The 18,129-nt window shown below is 44.8% G+C and overlaps 1 protein-coding gene across 6 annotated transcripts in view; it reads right to left on the bottom strand.

The window, feature by feature from the left end:
* Positions 1-903: 903 nt before the first annotated feature.
* The window catches only part of SCML4 (Scm polycomb group protein like 4), a 138,688-nt gene continuing 121,462 nt past the window's right edge, over positions 904-18,129 (bottom strand). For 4 of the 6 annotated variants that reach the window (XM_059941471.1, XM_059941472.1, XM_059941473.1 and 1 more), the window contains 2 exons: positions 14,909-15,054; positions 6,433-12,412 (listed from right to left, as the gene is read on the bottom strand). In XM_059941471.1, coding sequence (XP_059797454.1) covers positions 12,287-12,412; positions 14,909-15,054 — 272 coding nt within the window. In that variant the 3' untranslated portion in view covers positions 6,433-12,286. Of the gene's footprint in view, positions 964-6,432; positions 12,413-14,908; positions 15,055-18,129 lie in introns of those variants that run through there. The other 2 variants (XR_009506198.1, XR_009506199.1) reach the window with 2 other exon arrangements.

Below are 18,129 nucleotides of genomic sequence, written 5' to 3'. Positions count from 1 at the left end.
CGTATCAGATAAAATAGACTTTAAAATAAAGACTGTTACAAAAGATAAGGAGGGACACTACGTAATGATCAAAGGATCAATCCAAGAAGAAGATATAACAATTATAAATGTTTATGCACCCAACATAGGAGCACCTCAATACATAAGGCAAATGCTAACAACCATGAAAGGAGAAAGCGACAGCAGCACAATAATAGTAGGGGACCTTAACACCCCACTTTCACCAATGGACAGATCAATAAAACTGAAAGATTGTTCTTTGAGAAGATAAACAAAATTGATAAACCCTTAGCCAGACTCATCAAGAAAAAACGGAGAGGACGCAAATCAATAAAATTAGATATTGATTGGCTGATTCGCTTTGTTGTGCAAGAGAAACTAACACAGTATTGTGAAGCAATTATACTCTAATAAAGATCTATCTAAAAAAACAAACAAACAAAACTCAGGAGCAGTCACGACCCCCAAACAGCTAGAGTCACAACCAACTGATGGGAGTAAACAGCCTGGAACAAGGATTCCAGATTCAAAGGCCACTGTTTGAGGAGATTTTCAAGCACTGCAATTTATGTTAATCCTCCTGTCGCAGGAGGCAGCCCTCTTGTCCCTGGTTACTGACCTGGAAGGAGATCCCAGTCCAAGATGAACCTGGGTGGACCCTTACCTGGGGGCTCTGATCAAATCTGGTGCTCCTTCCCTGCCCCGGGGCTGCCCCTGTGTAGTCATGGGCTGGAATAGGAAGGTCAGGGAGACACGAAGTATAGTCAGTAGAGACCCCTGGGCTCCTGTAACAAGTCCCTCCTGAGCCATTGTGGGGCTGGGCTGGCGACCCGAGGGGCTGGACTGCAGGCAGCCAGTGGGAGGGGCCTCCCAGGCAGCTGTGAATCAGGCCTTTGGGGTCTTGGCTGTCAAAAGACTTCATTTGAAAGACTTTTCCTTGTTATCTTCTTACAGGAATTAGTCCTAATGAAACAATAATGAACATTAAAAAGTTGATCAGATAAAATATACAGAGGCTCATAAGTTCCATTCTTTAATAAAAATACAGAAATGCTTTTTACAGCATGAACAGAAAACACTGCATTGTCTTGGAATCTTAGGATTGAGAAATTTTATTGAATCAGTCCCAGGTGCATGATACACTGTACTAGAAAAAAAAAAAAAAGAAAACTGCATCAAAAATGGAAAAAAGCACCTGAAAATATTAAAATCATTAAGGCCAGTAGTGTTTATTTAATGAAACTGTACATATCTGACTATGTAACAGATATGTAATATATCTGACTAAACAGTCACTGTTTAAGGGAATACATTAAAAACAGACCTCTAAATAATGAAAGAATTGGCACCAAGGAAAAAGTTACAGACAATAACCAAAAGACTTTGAAAAATTTAAAGCACATTTTGATATGGTGTCATGTATAATGGTCTATTTGTTAATAGTCTGTTTGCACTGTACATTGTAAAAAATGAGCACATCACCTCACTCCTGAACGTGCTTCGCTGGAGCCTGCTTATTACAAATAAGAGGCAAATTATAAATATGGGCAGTAAAAAAACATACAGATAATGCATCTGTATGAATGGTATGTGATGAAATTAAACTAGAGGATAAATAACTTTAATAAGTGCTACACTTTGAGGCACAGGAGGAATGAAATTCATGTCGTTTCTAAGTTATGGACACAGCATCATTTCTCCCCACCTGTTTTCGTACCTTAGTGTAATGCCTATTTGCATTTAACCTAGTTATCTTATGTTTGCATGCTTTGCAAACTGAATTACAGAACCAAATTGCCTGTTACAATTTCCCATTATGTGACACAATTACATAGGAACACTTCGAGGTGAGAGGATTGTCCTAACATCAGGAAACACTGATTGCATCACGCCGGCAAAGAGCAAAAATTAAGGAGCGGCCTCTTTCCCCAGGTGACAGAATTTACTGCTCTTTCTCTCCAGTGTAAATGCTGTTCCCCATACAATGAGTTCTATTCACTGATTTCTGGTCTGCAAGATTAGATCCATTAGTATTTAAAAAATAAAAAAGTCAGACCCCAAAACTACACATTTCATAATCGGAGCTCCGCATTCCTTGAGCACTTCTAAATAAAGCAGGGAGTTGAAGTAATGTTCCAGAATTACCTTCTGTCCATAAAGAGTGAAAGCACAATGGATTTTCAAGTAATTACCGTATCTGCAGTACACACACCCGGCCCTTCTGGCACACATGCCTCGGCACAAGCAAATGCTGCAAAAACTTTCACTGGATGACCTTTGCTTCAAATACCCAAACCTAATCATAAGCACACGCATGAATATGTGTGCACGTGCACCCTTTTACAGTCTTTAATTAGAAGGGAGGGGAGACCATCTACTTAGAGAAAAGGGACGTAGTCAACCCTATTTCTCTCTTACCGAGATGAGGGGATGACATATTTGTACCTTCGTTAAAGACAGAACTTAAGCAGGGAAATCGTGCAGCTGCCCGTCTCCCAGGTGGAAAGACAGCAGTCTCCCGCGTGGGCATACTGGGGTCAAGATGTAGAATAAAGAGGTGGAAACATGAGCTTAACTAAGGCTGAGTTGAAAGAAAGAATCTGAAAATAAACCCCTCAACTTATAAAACAAAAGGCACAACATTTCAATCATCATCATTCAACCTCGAGAGCTTAGCACACATGGATTTCCACTTACTCGGAATTCCTCATTATTTAGCGAGAGCCTTGTCAGATAATCACAGCCTAGCATTGCTAGTAAAACACAGACCTTTTGGCCTCATGACACTTCATGATGTTACAGTGGCACTTAGCAAAAAGTTTTCACTGTTAATGTGAAGAAAAAAATCTCAACAGAATACGATTACGATGAAATGATTTTATTTCATCTATTTAGTTTTCGTGTGTGTATAGAATAAAAAGTAAATTTATCTACAAATGTACTTATAGTATAAAATCTTTATATTAATAAAATCACTTCTACTTATCTACAGGAGAGAAACAGTCTAATTAATCAATAACTATAAATGAAAATATATGCTATATAAAACAACTGCTATTTCAAAGTTTCTGGAGGATGAGATGAGACAAGCTCGTTCTTCTAATCCTGATGTGATCAAGGATGTAGCTGGAAGATGACAGCAAATTAAGTATTGTGGCTTAGAACACAGTGGAGAATGAAAGAAATCAAAGTTCTCCAAACTCTCTCACACTTCGTCAGAAACACTTTCAGTTCCTGTGGAGGAAACAAGTTTGACTTCTAGAAAGACCTCGAGGGGATATGATGGTGCTGGATAAAGGCCAGGAACAGAGCATTCCCGTTCCAGAATTTTGCTGCCTTTCTCCCTCCTCTAAATCACATTTTCCTTTGGGAAATATGTCATCATCTTCCCCTACCCAGACACAAGCCACTTAACATTGCACACATCTCAGCAGACTTATAAATGTCTAAAAACAAGCCCTCACCCCAGAAGTGCTTCTGATGTAGGTCATTGTGTCTCATCTTTGATCCCAGCTGGCCCTCCTCATTTAAACTGAGACACTGGTCTGGCTTTGGTCACTGAGAGGCACAGTCAATGCTCAGCAGGTCTGGACAAAGCTACATGTTCTATAAAGAACTATGGACACACTACTACATATAAAATAGATAACTAATAAGAACCAACTGTATAGCACAGGGAACTCTACTCAACACTTTGTAATGACCTATATGGTAATAGAATCTAGAAAAGAGTGGATATATGTATATGTATAACTGACTCACTTTGCTGTACACCTGAAACTAACACAACATTGTAAATCAACTATACACCAATTTAAAAAAGAATTTAAATTAATAAAATCACTTTACAAAGAAAAAAAAAACAACTGTGGAATGATCAGAATTGCTACTGAAGGGCAGAGTGACTCCATGCAGATTGTAAGAGCCAGCACGGCTGGCAGAAACAACTCATGCTTCTGAAGAGGTATGTCACATCAGCTCCAGGTCACTGGGCTCTTGACCTTCGGGGCCGAATGAGGAGGGACACCTGGTGGGATGGGCATTGGGGCCTATGCTTGAGGAAGGCTGATGAGGCCTGTGAGTGAGACATCAGGGCGAGTCTCAGAATGAAGCAATCAAAAGGGACAGGACTCTTGTTCCTGAAATCAAGGACCGGCTGAGAGGGCAGGACCTTGACGAATGGAATGAACAAGTGGAGTTCAGGCCGGAAGCACGACAGAGCCGAGGAATGCTGTAGGCGGGTGACGATGGGACAGTGGGAGCAGGCAAGGGGCAGGACAGCCCGGCCAGGGAGGGAAGAGGCTACCTGTTAATTCTTTATTTCTCTCTCCACCTCCTCTCCTTCCCACAAGGCATTGGAGGTAGTGGAATGGAGAAAACCAGAAAAGAGGAAACAAAAGAAACATGGAGACAGGAAGAAAGAATTAAATGGAAAGTAAAAAATAATGAGAAAGGATAGCAAAGTGATGCTTCCGTGGCTTTGAGGAGGAGCTATGGGCCAATGAGAGAAGAGGATGAGAAAACATCTAGACGAGGCCAGACAGGAGGAGAGGCAGAAGCTGGAAATCATAAAACAGAAGACCGAGGAGCCAACAGTCCCACTGGCCTTTGCTGAAAGTAACTGAGCTGTAAATGCCTCTGAAGGTCAACTGGATGCCTGTCCTTTTCCAGATGAGGAGATGGGGGTGCGGGGGAGGCAGTAACTCGGAGAGCTTGTTTCTTTGTATTGCACCACAATCTGCTGCCCGAGTGGTGTGCAACCAGTGGGAGACGGTGTGGAGAAGACTTTACCCTGGAGGTGAGCCGTCCAGGTGTCCCCTAAGGCTTCTACCTCCCAATTGCTCTGCTATTCTAGAGTTCTAGGTACACTCACAATATCCTCAGCTTACGATGCCTAAAGATACAGCAACGAACTGTAAATGAGCTTTAAAATGAACACGTTGAACGTTCATCCAAGTGACGCTGCCCTTCAAATCAGTCTCTGCATTGCAGCTCCTTATACTGACACCTGCCTAATATATTCAAGTTAACAAATGAGTTGTGGCTGTTATTGCTCAAACCATCTGTACCAAGTAAGGAAACACACAAGGAAAAGACAAACTAATGAGTATGGAGAAGCATTGCCTTACATCTCAAGTGGATTACCTGTGCTGCTCACCAGACAGGAGTCCAGTGCCTTTGACTCCAAAAAGAAAAAAAAAAAATCCACCCTCGAGTGACAACGATGGGCTTTCCACTCTGAAAAGAATGGGTTCTAGCACCTAACAATGACCCCAAAAGAGATGCAGTGGAAATATTCTGAGCAATGACAACATCCTTGGAACATGTGCTCAGGCTTTTGAGGTGATTTCTTTGAAGGTGAAACACTCTAAGATTTGGTGTGGTTGTGAAAAAAAAAATCAGTCACATAATTCTATTCTCAATGCTCCTATGTAACCTTCTGGGGAAAAAAGAGAAGCCCCTGATCTCTCCAAATCTGCTCTCAAGGGTGGAGATGGGTAAAGAGTGAAAAGAGTGAAGGGTGGAGTTGGGTAAAGAGTGAAAAGGGGAAGCTTTTCTTCTACCCAGGTCCTGTGGGCTGCGCCCTCCCAGGCGGGCTACCATCAGCATGATGACAGAGTGGCTTGCGGGGAAGACCCAGCTCCACTGACCTGCCCTCTCCAAGGTGAGCAAGGTACTGGGAGTGCAGGGCTCAGGGAAGGTGCTCTCTTCCTCCTGGAGACGCTTTCTGTCCTTGAGCAGTTAACCAGCCCACCGAGACCCTACTCATGCTGAGAGGCACCGAGCATTGAGAAGGAAAAGGAAAAGATGTCTTAGAAGTAAAGCTGTAAGGAATCTATTGTTATTCTCTGATGCTTGCAGTAGAACACGAGGCTAAGACAAAAAGAGGAGTGAGATGCAAGTCAGTGACTGCGGGGTTGACCTCCTTGAGCGTTTGGGGAATCAGAGGAAACGAAATGCCTTCTCTCTTCTTTTGGCCTGTCCCTTCGGCACTTCTCCTTTCAGTAAAGATATGGGGTCCAAAAAGAAACTAGTGGCTTTTTGAATAAAATATGGAAACTAGTCAAGCATTTGTTCATTCAGCGAATGAATATTAATGAGGTGCCTTTTACAATATATGGCGGGTGCCGCTGTGCAGGGTGCTAGATATAATTGTAGCTACTTATTTTCATAGAGAATCTGCTCCATAATCCAGAATTTTATCTAAGCAAACTACATAAACTACATGTTATGTGTACTTTGGGATCTGATTTCTAAATCATTGCTAGATAGCTCTTCTGAATAAGAGTGCTCTAGAAAGCAAAAGCTCCCTTTGCAATCCCTTCTCTAACCTTCCCCAATTCCCACCTCTTATTGCACTAACTCACAATACACACTCACTGGGGCATGCACACACAAGCATGAAATCCACGTGGGCTTTGTGTCATAAACTGTATACCTCTTGTATAAATTCACAACAGACCATGTTTACTTTTCTATCATCAATTATAACTTGTTTTTGTCTAAACTAAAGCTTCCTTAGTTTATTATATCACCAGTGAGTACAATTAAGAGATAGGGCTTCCATGTCTCATAGCATCTTTTCCAGTTAATGAGGTGCATGGACTTATAGGTTCGTTCATGCAAACTTTTGTAACTCACATGCTTATGTGACCACAGCCAGATTTACAACTACACTAAAGATTCTCCCAGGACACCCTTTTTTTGTGTGTGTGAGACCACAGGAATTTCGATAGATTTTCAGGACAGGGCTGATGAATCTGATGGCCATGACCTATCTGAGTCCCACACTGATATTCACTGTCTGCTCCTCTACGCTAATGTAGTGGAGCTGGGATCTATTCGCCAATGTCAATTTGTATTATAGGTGTGGTTACTGCATGGACAAGCTCTGTTAAAAAAGAGAAAGATTGCAAAGTTGGCTTCATCTCAAACGTCTGTGTCTGATTCACAGACATCTGTGTCTCCCTGAGAAATAACGTTTTCACAACCAGAGCTGTCCAACAGAGAAATAAGCCACTTCCTATGGGAGTAAACTCCCCCTAATGAGAAGCGGTCAGGCTGTGCGGAAGGCGGTCCAGCACTGGATGGGGAGGTGGAGGCTGCCTGAGGTTTGAGGATGCTACATTTATGATGGAGGTGGCCTCCGGTCACATGTCCTTACTGTAAGATGACACCCAGTGTGGGTCTGCTGTTCCATAGTGAGCTGTTTGGAGAAGCAAGGCTTTGGTTGTGTTCCAAAGTAGGATCCGATCAATAGAAGACGTTTGTGTTGGCCTTTACAACAAGCATCTAATAGATGGAACCAACTCGAAGGCTCAGGTCATGTGGTCGAGCTACAGAGCAGAGAATGGTGGGCTGGCAGCCCAGAGCAAGTCCGAGTGGTAAATTTAGACCCTTTGGACGGAAAGATGCCCACACTGTCAGCTATCATTACTTAACCAACTGCTGAGCAGCTCTTGGCTCTCGGATGCATCTCCACCCTTCTTGTGCCCCATATCAACTATGGGTACAGCACACTGACCTGGAGGAAAGGGTCATTCTTTAGCTCTGCTTGCTGTTTTTCCTCTGGAGGAAATCAAGCTCAATGCTGGGCGTGAGGAGAACCCCAGGCTCTCTATGTAGGATTTTAAGAGCACAGGTCTGGGGCCCTGTTTAGAAAAGCAGGGAGCAAAGAAAAGCAAATCTTCCTCTAAAAATACACTTTTGCCCAGAACTGCTTCTAAGTTAGGGGAATTTCCTGCAGCCTAGGAGAGCCAGAGTGAGCGTTCTTCTCAAGTACAGCGATTTGGTGAAGTCCATGTGTGATGATACCACTGTAACCACAGAGGAATTTACCACAGGAAGTGTCCCAGCTGTTGCTTATTAGCATTAGAACAAATTACACAAAGCAAATTGTTAGCAGACATGTTTCCATAATATTTAACTGGTGGCAATAAATAAGAACAATTCTCTTTCAAGTAAATGCTAGATTTCCAAAAATCCAGCTTCCAATTGTCCATGAAGGAATCGTCTTCGATTAGGATAATGGTTGGAGGGAAGGGGACCCTGGAAGCTGAGGCTCCCAGCCCTCTGCCCGGGGCAGCACGGCCGGGAGTCCTGTGAAAGTAGCCCCTGGGGTGACATCACAAGATGGGAACAGGGCTGTTTGTACCTCTAGACGGCGGACCATCTGCTGGGCTCACCGCTGGGCTTCTCAGCACGGTCATCTCATGCCACGGGGAACATGGCACGTGGCAAGACCACAGCAGAGATGGGCAGCTACCTCGTTCTTGGAATGAGTTTGTAACAAAAAATAAACCATGCCCACGGACAGGTGTTCATCCCTCTCCTTAACAAAATATTGCAGTTTTGAAAAATCATCTCCTCCTTCCCAATTGCCTGTCTTGTTATCTGAGGTTTAAGGGGAAAAAACGTGAGTCCCATCTCCTCCTCCTCCTCTTAAGCCTCTTAAGGTTGGAGAAGAGTTGAAAAAGCACCGGATCAGAGCAAATGTCACACAGCACTCACCTCCCGCTCACGCGTATGGAAACCTGGCTAGTTCTTTAGAAAGAAAGCAGAGTATCTCCATCTTTCAGGACCTTCTGACAATGACTAAATTCAAGTCCCTGGTCACTTCTGGGCACTTCCAATCATCTTCAGAGCTATGACAAAATTCTCCTAAAACAATCTCAGAAAGTAATAAAAAACATACTTTTAATTTAAAAAAAATAAGAAATCTTCCATACAGCACATAAATACAAAAATAGGTTATTGTAGCTTAAAGGGTTGGGCTTGTTAGAAGAGATGCTCTCTTATCGTCTTCCTAGGACAGTTATTTTTGTCTTCCCTTCTTTACTGTTTCCTTCTCATGCAGTATTCCTCCCCAGTGTATTTTAATATCCTATTTGGTTTTCCTGAGGAGCTCCCCACTCCTTTCTCCTGCTGTAAAGGAAAATACGAGGCAGCCCTGCTGAAGGGAAATGATGGAAGCGTGGTATAGCTCTGGTGGGCACTAAACCAGCCCACTGGGCTCCCTGGCGAGGCCTGTCCCCTTAGTGACACGGAGCAGAGCCTGGGCTGGCTTGGTGAGTCCAGTTAGCACCTGACCTGGGCAGGCCCAGAACCCCAGCACTGTCCCCCAGCTGCCTCCAGGGCGCACCCTGCTGGTGTTAGAGGGGATACTTCGCAGTAACAGCCTAGAGAGGGTTCTGCCTCAGTGCTACAAAGCTGGGAAGGCATTTGAAACCAAGCAAATGCAAAAGCTGATACACTCCCACCCACTACAGTGTCAGGAAACACACACACACACACACACACACACACACACGCACACACACAGACGAAATGCACCTCTTTTACGTGAAGTCTTCACAAAAGGAATAATGTGCCTCATAAAATATTTTAAATGCCTTAGGCAGTAGAACTGCCTCTAGATTTTTTTTTTTAAAGTGTTTAACAGACAAGTGTAATTGGAAATGTTTGGAACATGAACACACACACACACACACACACACTAATTTGAAATTATGCAAAACTATATCATTGTTTACCACAACCTGGAGCAAATCTACTGCCATGGAATAACAAGTAACACATCTGTACAAGTTCAAGGGCCGCCAAATAAGCTCCCATTCAGATGAGAATGACACACGTTGCATGACTCTGTAAGGTCCGTTTAGAGGAGATGGCCTGGCATGTTTTACATTTGCTAAGCTATTTAGCTGCCTGGTTTGACAAGATTTTTGAAAGGGGTGAAAATTAATTTAATTGCAGTATTGCAACAATAATTTGGTCGGCTAACTGCATTTCAGTGCAAAAACAGGCAAGGAAGAATTTCCTCCTTAGGTTATTCTCTGATGTGGCAGCATTCATTTCAAGAGTAATGAGATTTTTAAAAAGTCAAACCTTAAATATCATGGTTTCAGCAATCTGTCCTGCTTAAAGTTTAATGCAAAATGAGATAGCATCTCTGTGAGGGCAGTTCCACATGAACGTGGACCCAGTTTTCTCCTAGACTTGAGATGGGAAAATCTCTCTCCCCTGAAAACTACTCCAAGTATCCCCTTGACATTGTTTGCAGATGATTTTGATTTGGCGGCACCAATGTTGATGTGTTTGTACTGAGGGAGGCACTACTAAGAACGGTAGAAAGTTTTGAAAATCTCTATATGAGGTATATGTGGATGCAAGAGGCACCACAAGTTTCAGAGGATTGAGCAAAAATGGTGGAGTGAGAAACATAGGCTGTCGTGGGATTTTTCCGGATCTCACTGTTTTCACACTGGCCATTCTGAATATATACACTATCCATGGTTTTTTGAGGGCAACTATCTAACTCCAGATCAGCAGTGAGCACTTCACAATTTACAAACTTTGAGGGACAGAGTCAATTTATTGTTTCAAAATCTTGAAGACGCTGTCCCAAGGCCTGATTCAGGGTAGTTTTGTCAGGTGCCGGGACCAACCGACATTCAGCTCTTCCACAGCCTGATAAGCTCAGTTCCATGGACAGTTTTCGGACACTCTGCTCTATCCCTTTTCTGTCCTGCTTTAAGTCCGCCACCATTTGCGTGTCTAAAAAGGATTTTGCTCTGATGTTCTGTCTCAAATATCACTCATCAAAGTGGGTCTAAGAGCATGGCATGGAATGTTTCTTATGATCCTCATCCAAGTTCTAACTGATTTATAGAGGATCAATATACAAATCTACCCAGGGCTGCCCTCAAGTTTGTACAGGTCTTGTCCTGCACAAGGTCACCTGGTGGAGGGGTGAGAAGGCTGCAATCCCACCCTGCTCCACTCACTGGCCAAGACGCCCATCCAGGCTGCATCCCGAGGATGGTGTGCCTTTTCTGGTTTGCATTTGGGCCAAGGGAGGCCCTGAGTGGCCCTTGATCTTCCCCCTCCCAGAGATCACAAAGTCTAGTATTCATCTCCTCCCCTACAACACTTTGGATGTTTTTTAAGGAAGAGGACATGCCCAAGGCAAAGGCGAAATCATTTTGAAGATATGTTTCCTATTCAGTGAGAGAGGAAGGAAAAAAGAGACAGGGAGAGAGAGCAAGGAAAAGGATAAAAAGAAGAATGGAGACAAGGCTGCCCTTCTGCCTAGTAAATTGTGGATTCATTGTCCGTCCCTGGACACAGCTGCAAAAGGGTAGAAATCAATTTTTTTCTATTACTCCACGGTGAGAAAGGAAAACCTATTTGTAAATTGAATTAAACCCAATAATAGCATGGCTGTGTACATGCTATTATTATTAAAATTAGCCACACATACAACTATATAATCCCACAATGTAACTAGAAATCAACACTCTCCCATTTCAAAGCTTAGTAGAGACATCTTTCTTCTTTTTAAAAGAAACACCATGGCTAAATGTCACTAAGCTCTCCGGCATGCCAATACATCGACACCTCAGTAAGGACTCTGGAAGGGAAGGAACTCCAAAGCCCCATCTGGGAAGAACGTGCTTCCAAATTCTTGACTTTGCTGCTGGTGCACCTCAGTCAGTCAGTAATGATTGGATATGAACTAGAACCTTCTAGAAGACGGTTTCTTCCCACGTTGCAATCTGTGGTGCTGACTGTGGAATAAATTCCCTGTGTCTGTGTAGGCTAGGTCTTGTTCACAGAAACCCTAATCCATCCACTGGGTACTGAATATCAGGCTGCTGAAGTGAGGGTCCCGAAAATACATTAGCAGTCTGCCCTCTAGTGGGGCAAGACAGTACTTCAGATAACTAGGAATAGAAAAGATTTTTTTTCCTTCTCTTTCAGAGAGCAAAAGAATTCAAGTGTTCCAGATAGTGCAAGGTGAGGCATTTATCCTCAGAAGACAGCTTCCAGAGCTGAATTAAGCAAGGCTCACAATGATAGGGTCCCCAAGTCAGAGCTAAAGACAGGTAGTGCTGCGGTGGGCGTCCCCACAGAGCCTGCAGGGACAAAGGTTCTTCTCACATCCTTGGACGTCTCCAGTGCCCTCCTTGGGTGATAGCACTCAGTTCCCCACACTCTCATTATAAAAACAGCACCCACCCTAAGAGCAACCAACCTACCAGAAATGTTAAAAGTAACAGGCTTCTTTGTAATTTTTTGGCAAATCATTAACACAGAAGAACCTTTCAAAAGGGCCATGTTGAATTTTTTAAAAGGTCAAGATGCATGAGTTTTATAAAAAGACCAAGTCTTTGTGGCTGTTCTTTTTCAGGAGAGGATCTTTGTGATGGTGGCAAATGTTGGTAAGGCAGAAGATGATCTGGAGATCTGCTGTCTGGATTTTGCTTCTGTCTTTTAAATACCTTCAGAACTTGGCTTGCTTCAGTTTATCAATATGGTAGCAGAGTTTCAGTGCAGGTCCCAGCTTTAGGCCCAAGTATTTCATGATCATGTCACTCTTCAGCAACAGGAGGGCATTGCCATCAATCTCCTGGTGGAACAGAATCAGAAAAAAGAATACCCAGAAAGTAGTCAAAGTAATCAAATAGTGGCCACAGTTAGAGTATGGTCAGGGAATAAAGTAAGGGAATATGGATTTACTTAGATGCATATTCTCTTAGTCCCAAGGCAAGACCTTAAGAAAATAAATGAAAGCCTACAAATACTATGTGCTCCTCTTCCTGTATTCTCCCTGGGGTCATTTGATACACTGGATCTTTCATATTCCTGCTCTCTCCTGATTGAAGGACTCTAACATAATCCCAGCCATACTCCCAATATCCCACATATGTTTATCTCTTCATCCAATCTAGAGCTAAACAAGCAAGAAGTGTTCAATGGACTGACTGTGTCCCCCCTCCCCCCTCCCCAAATTCATATGCTGAAATCCTAACCTCCAAGTGGTGGTATTTGGAGGTGAGACTTTGGGAAGTAATTAGGTCATGAGGGTGGAGCCCTCGTGAATGGGATTAGTGTCCTCATGCAATGGGAAGATGGCAGTCCGAAACCTGGAAGAAGGGTCTCACCAAAAGCAGACCTTGATGGCAACCTGATCTTGGACTTCCAGCATCCAGAACTGAGAAATAAATCGCTGTTGTTCATAAGCCAGCCAGTCTGTGGTAGTTACAGCAGCCTGGACTGACTAAGGCAAAGTATCATCCCATTAGACCCTGAAACTAGTAGTTACCTTTCCATCCCAGGTGGTGGTATAAGGCCCTGACTTCCATCCATCATCCTAATCTCTGGTTTTTTTTCGTGGGACACTCGCCTGCCTTTAGCTGATTACCAAATTGCTAATAACACTCTATAAGGGATTTCAGGTGTTTTTTGGCCCTGTCAATAATACTAGGTGGCACACAACTAAATAATGCATCTGCTTCATCTGAGGGTTTAGCACAAATCATTACTAAGGGAATGCCAATCCTTTGAGGTCCCGATATTGCTCCCATTTGTCTCTGAAAATGGTAACCCTCCAGACTGCATGTTGAATTCACGAACTTAGTAAGGCTGGGTTTCCTCCTTCACCTATAGTGCTATTTTCAGATTACTAGAGAAAAAGGGTAGAGATTTTGGGTGCTCAGGTGGGGAGAAGAGGCACAGTACAGGACTCATATAGCAGCCCCTCTCATTCCTCTATCCAGCCAGCCACTCAGCCAGCACTGATGAAGCACCTACTCTGCGTCACTCAGAGCTCATCTGTGGGGCCTCCCAGGGGCCTCAATGCCGAATGTTCTCCCTTTCCCCCACCTCCTAGACTTCCACTGCCTCCTGTCATGCTGGAAAGAAGCCAGAGTCCTTCCACCCAGATCTGTCTAAACATAAACCCTCTGCAGTCCTTGCTCTCAAGGCCCCACTTTTAGCTGAGGTCAAATATATCCTTAATAAAATATGAGTGTTGGATTAGATGATGATCCTCCTCAGGTCTGAGTGTATGATTTCTATGATCTTCAGTTCAAATAAAATGAAAGACAGGGAGGAAAAAAATAATGATAACTCTGGTAGACAGAAGAATGCTCCCTCTCCTTCCCACAAGATGTCTACGTCTTAATCCCTGAAACCTGTGAATATGTTAGGTTACCTGGCAAAGGGGAATTAAGGCTGCAGATGGAATTAAGGCTCCTAATCAGCTGCCTTTAAAACAGGAAACGTATCCTGGATTATTGGGGAGGGAGGAGACTGCAATCACAGGGCCCTTCGAAGTGGAAGAAGAAATCAGAAGAAAAAACCAAAGAGTTGGCAGCCTGGGAAGGACTCAGCTTGATTTGTTGGCTCTGAGGAGAAGGATAGCGAGGTAGGAGCCAAGAATGAGGGTGGATCTCAATGCTGAAAAGGCAAGGAAATGAATTCTCCCTAGAGCATCCAGAAAGAATGTCAGCCCCACCGACACCTTGGTCTTAGCCCTGTGAGACCCCTGTCAGACTCCTGACCTACTGAACTGTAAGATAATAAACTTGTGTGGTTTTAAGCTACTACGTTTGTGGTAACGGGTTATAGCAACAATCGATAACTGACATAGTAAGCTTGGCAGGTAAAGTACTAATTCTTACCTTTTTTAAAAAAATTACCATCTTTATATATTTTAGAATCTCCTAAATAATTATGCAAATATGTAGATGGCCTGCTAACCAAAGGCCATCTACGAGCCAGGCGCTGTGCCGAACACTTTATGTGCATTTTCTCATTTAATCCTCAAAGCAGCTTGGGAATAGGCACTGTCTGCTGGCATATTGTAGGTGTGCTATAAATGTTTGTTTATGCACAGACAGATGGATGCACAGACAGACAGATGGATGGGCAGGAAAACAGGCACTCCTGATAAAGGCTAAAGTGAGGGAACGGATGGGACAAACAAAACTAGGTGGTTGTTCCGCTCTGAGAACCCTGTGGTTCCATCTGGTCTCCCCTGAGTGGTGCCCCCGGGCATAGTGCAGAGCCCCCCGCAGCCCCGCAGCTCCCTGACCGCCCCCAGGCCCACCACCGCGCATACATGCTTCCGGAAGAGCTCCACGTGGGGCCCCAGAGCCTGCGGGTCTGCGTCTTTCACGAACCAGACCACATCCTCCACGGACCAGGTAGAGGGGTTCGTGCTCCTTGGCCGCCGGGTGTCCTGCCTGTCCGGAGAAGGGCTTGAGGCTGGAAGGTAGAGCACAGAGAGGGAGGCCGTGAGACAGCGGGCCTCGGGCCTTGGCACCTACCTGGTGCCGCCTGTCCCCACCTGGCCCCCGAGTCCAAGGTGACGGCCCGAGTGACCTCCTGCGACAGAGAAAGGCCAGGAGTGCCTGCTCTTGGCAGGAGCCTGGAGCACCGGAGGCCACTCCTAAGGGCAGCAGCCTCCCCCTCCGTACAGAGGTTCTCTGCTCTCCCAGGGAATAGAGCATTGGAAAATGGATCTCCTGCAGCAGGTTGAAATGCTGACCCATGTTAGAGTTTTAAAGACACCCCCCCCCACCCTGATCAGTCCTGTCTCAGTGGGCCCCGGGCCTGCTGTAACCAGGTTCCATGAAGCTCCAGATAGACCTCTGTAGTGCTGTGAGGCCAAAACGACTTCAGGTCCTTTCCGCCTCCACTGGTGTCACCCTGAGACAAGAAGGACGCGGCAGAATGGAGGGGCATTTTGTGCTTGTCCTGGGTCTCTGGTGCCACAGTCTCAGAAGCCCTGTCTGTGAGAGGTCCATGCCCTGCTCCGCATGTGCAGAAAGAAGACTCACCGCCTACACTGAGCGCCTCGCCAGCCCTCGGGTCTGTCAGAGCACTCACTCCAACCTCCCACTAGCCTAGGGATTCCTTGACAACAGGAGCCTAATCCTGTGCCTGGTCCACAGCTGGTCCCTGGTCAGTGATTGTGGCATGAGTTGCATTGCTGCATAAATGTTTTTCCCACATGGCAGATTAAAAGGTGCAGGACATATGAAGGAGGAGAGAGTAGTGAATCAATATTTAGGCAATATTTAGGGGATGACTTGTTTTGTATGTCCCAAACGAATTCATCCTCTTTCCCTAGAACCAGCATCCCCTCCTATCTCTCATGTTTCTGAAACCTCAGTGATATTTCTACCTCCTGTCCCTTATTTGCTCCCCACATTTAATTATTCTGAAGCTCTTAGAAGGATGCCTCTCACACTGGTCTCCTGTCTTCCATCCCTGCTGCCCCAATCCAGGAACTTCTCACCTGACCCTCTACAAAGGTTTTCTAGCGGATGTCCTCACCTCACGCTTTATTCCTTCTAGAGCAAAACTGTCACGGCCTCACACTCTCCCTAGTGCCCCTTGTGGATGCCCCTCGCCCGTGCACCAAGTCCGTACTGTAGCACAAGGTCAAGGGCTCTCTTTGGTCTCAATAACATCTTTCCTGCCTGGATAGAGAGGAAGAGCTTTGGTGACAGAGAAATCTAGGGACAAATCCTGGAGCTGCCTGTCGTTAGCTGTAAAATGGCAATGCTCTCCACCTGGAAGGGCAGGTGTGAGGATGGAAATGGGATTGGGGCTGGCCTTATGGCTGACCTGCATCAGGTGGTCCACAGAGGGAAGGAGGCACCCTGCCCACCTCCCTGCCCGTCTGCACACCCCCATCTGGGCATACTGGTTCTGATCGAATGTTCCTCCAGCTTCCAGTCTCCACCTTAGCTAGTGCTTTTGCTTCTCTCTAGAAGGTGTTTACCTTCCCTCCTTTCCAAAGAAGCTCTGCCAGCCATCAAAGCCCAGGTAGACCCCTTCACAGGCAGCATTTCCGTGTCCTGCCATCTGGATGTCATCTTCCTCTACCTTTAACTCCCAAATCTTTGTTTGTTCTTTTCTTAAAGATGCTTTCCACATCTGCCTTGTATTACCATTATGCATGTGCTTGCCTGTAACCTCCAGTTAGTTTTAATTTCTTGAGGATGATCTTTTTCATCTTCCCCCTATTCATCCACGGACATCTACTGAGTGTCTCTTCTGTACCAGGTCCTGGGCAAAGTGTTTGGTGAAAAATGGGATCCTCTCATTACAGAGTTTATAATCATTGACTCTCCACAGCTCCATGCAAATATATTTGTAATATGGGTTCAATGAATGTAAAATGAATCAATATACTTCATAGAAACAGTATAAGTAACTTACACAAAAGCTTTGTGCGAGTAATCCTTAATCCTATTTTCAGGCTCTGAACAATGAAGCAGCTTCCCTACAGAATAATTCTAAGTTAGAAGTTGAGAAGCTTTCACTTCCATTTCCCTTCTTTAATCTCAGGGTGCAGTAGTTTTCTGCTGTCTCTTTTTTTCCTCCTCTTTTCAATGTACTTGAGAAGTGCACAGTTCTCCAGTAGTGCTGAGAAAAGTACAGCATCACATTTGAAGTCTGTCCTAAATACATAATAGTTTGGTTGCGAATTGGATTTACTTTGAGATTTTCCCTGCCTTTTCCTTGTTGGACCTGGAAGGGTCCCCTAAGGTGATTTGGCACGGGCTCGGTTGGTGCATTTTGGCGGGAAACTGTTAATACACCCTAGGGCCATCTGAATGCTGACGCATGCTTATTAGAGATGATTTCACTGCATTTAAAGACATCTGCACTCAACATGGGGAAGAGGAACCACGGAAAACGCATTTGCCTTTCGAGCCTGCCCCATCGGAGCGTCGGCGATAATCAGGGTGATAATAGATGCTCTGATTACAAAGGCGGGAAGTCTTCAGTGCCAAGAATGATTTTAGAGTGATCAGAGCGGAGGTCAAATCTAATTTCCTGTGTTTGACAGGAAGGAAAACCACCAGACCGACTCACACCATCATCCATGGGAGCCTAAGGTCCTTTGAGCAAGGCCAGGGAAATACTTTCCCCGTGAGCCACAGCCATGGAGTTGAGCAAGGTGGTCTGGCTTGTCTTTATGGGGAGGCTCTCCAGGTGATGAATGTGGAGGGGGAGTGGCTCCGCTCCTGGCACCTGGTACTAGCTGTGGGCATTTTCACTTTTGCTCTCTGAGGTGCCTCACAGTCATACAAGACGGCAGCGGGAAGCTGTCACACCTCGGGACCTGCTCAGGATCCAAAGCACATGAACTAGCTCTAAGAGGAAGAGAGGGAACTTTCTAGCAGGTTTGAAGAGGCTTTGCAATGGCCTGTGCTCACACAAAGATAATAAGCACACTAGCCCCTCCAGCTGCTGCGAAGATGTCAGGAAGACAGATGGGTCTGGCCTGACATAGCCAGGCCAGGCAGATGTGACTGGACAGCA

Source organism: Balaenoptera ricei, chromosome 12, assembly GCF_028023285.1.
Source record: "Balaenoptera ricei isolate mBalRic1 chromosome 12, mBalRic1.hap2, whole genome shotgun sequence".
NCBI classification, from domain to species: Eukaryota; Metazoa; Chordata; class Mammalia; order Artiodactyla; family Balaenopteridae; genus Balaenoptera; species Balaenoptera ricei.
Note: the sequence above shows the minus strand (reverse complement) of the source record. Positions and strands in the feature narration are given on the sequence as shown.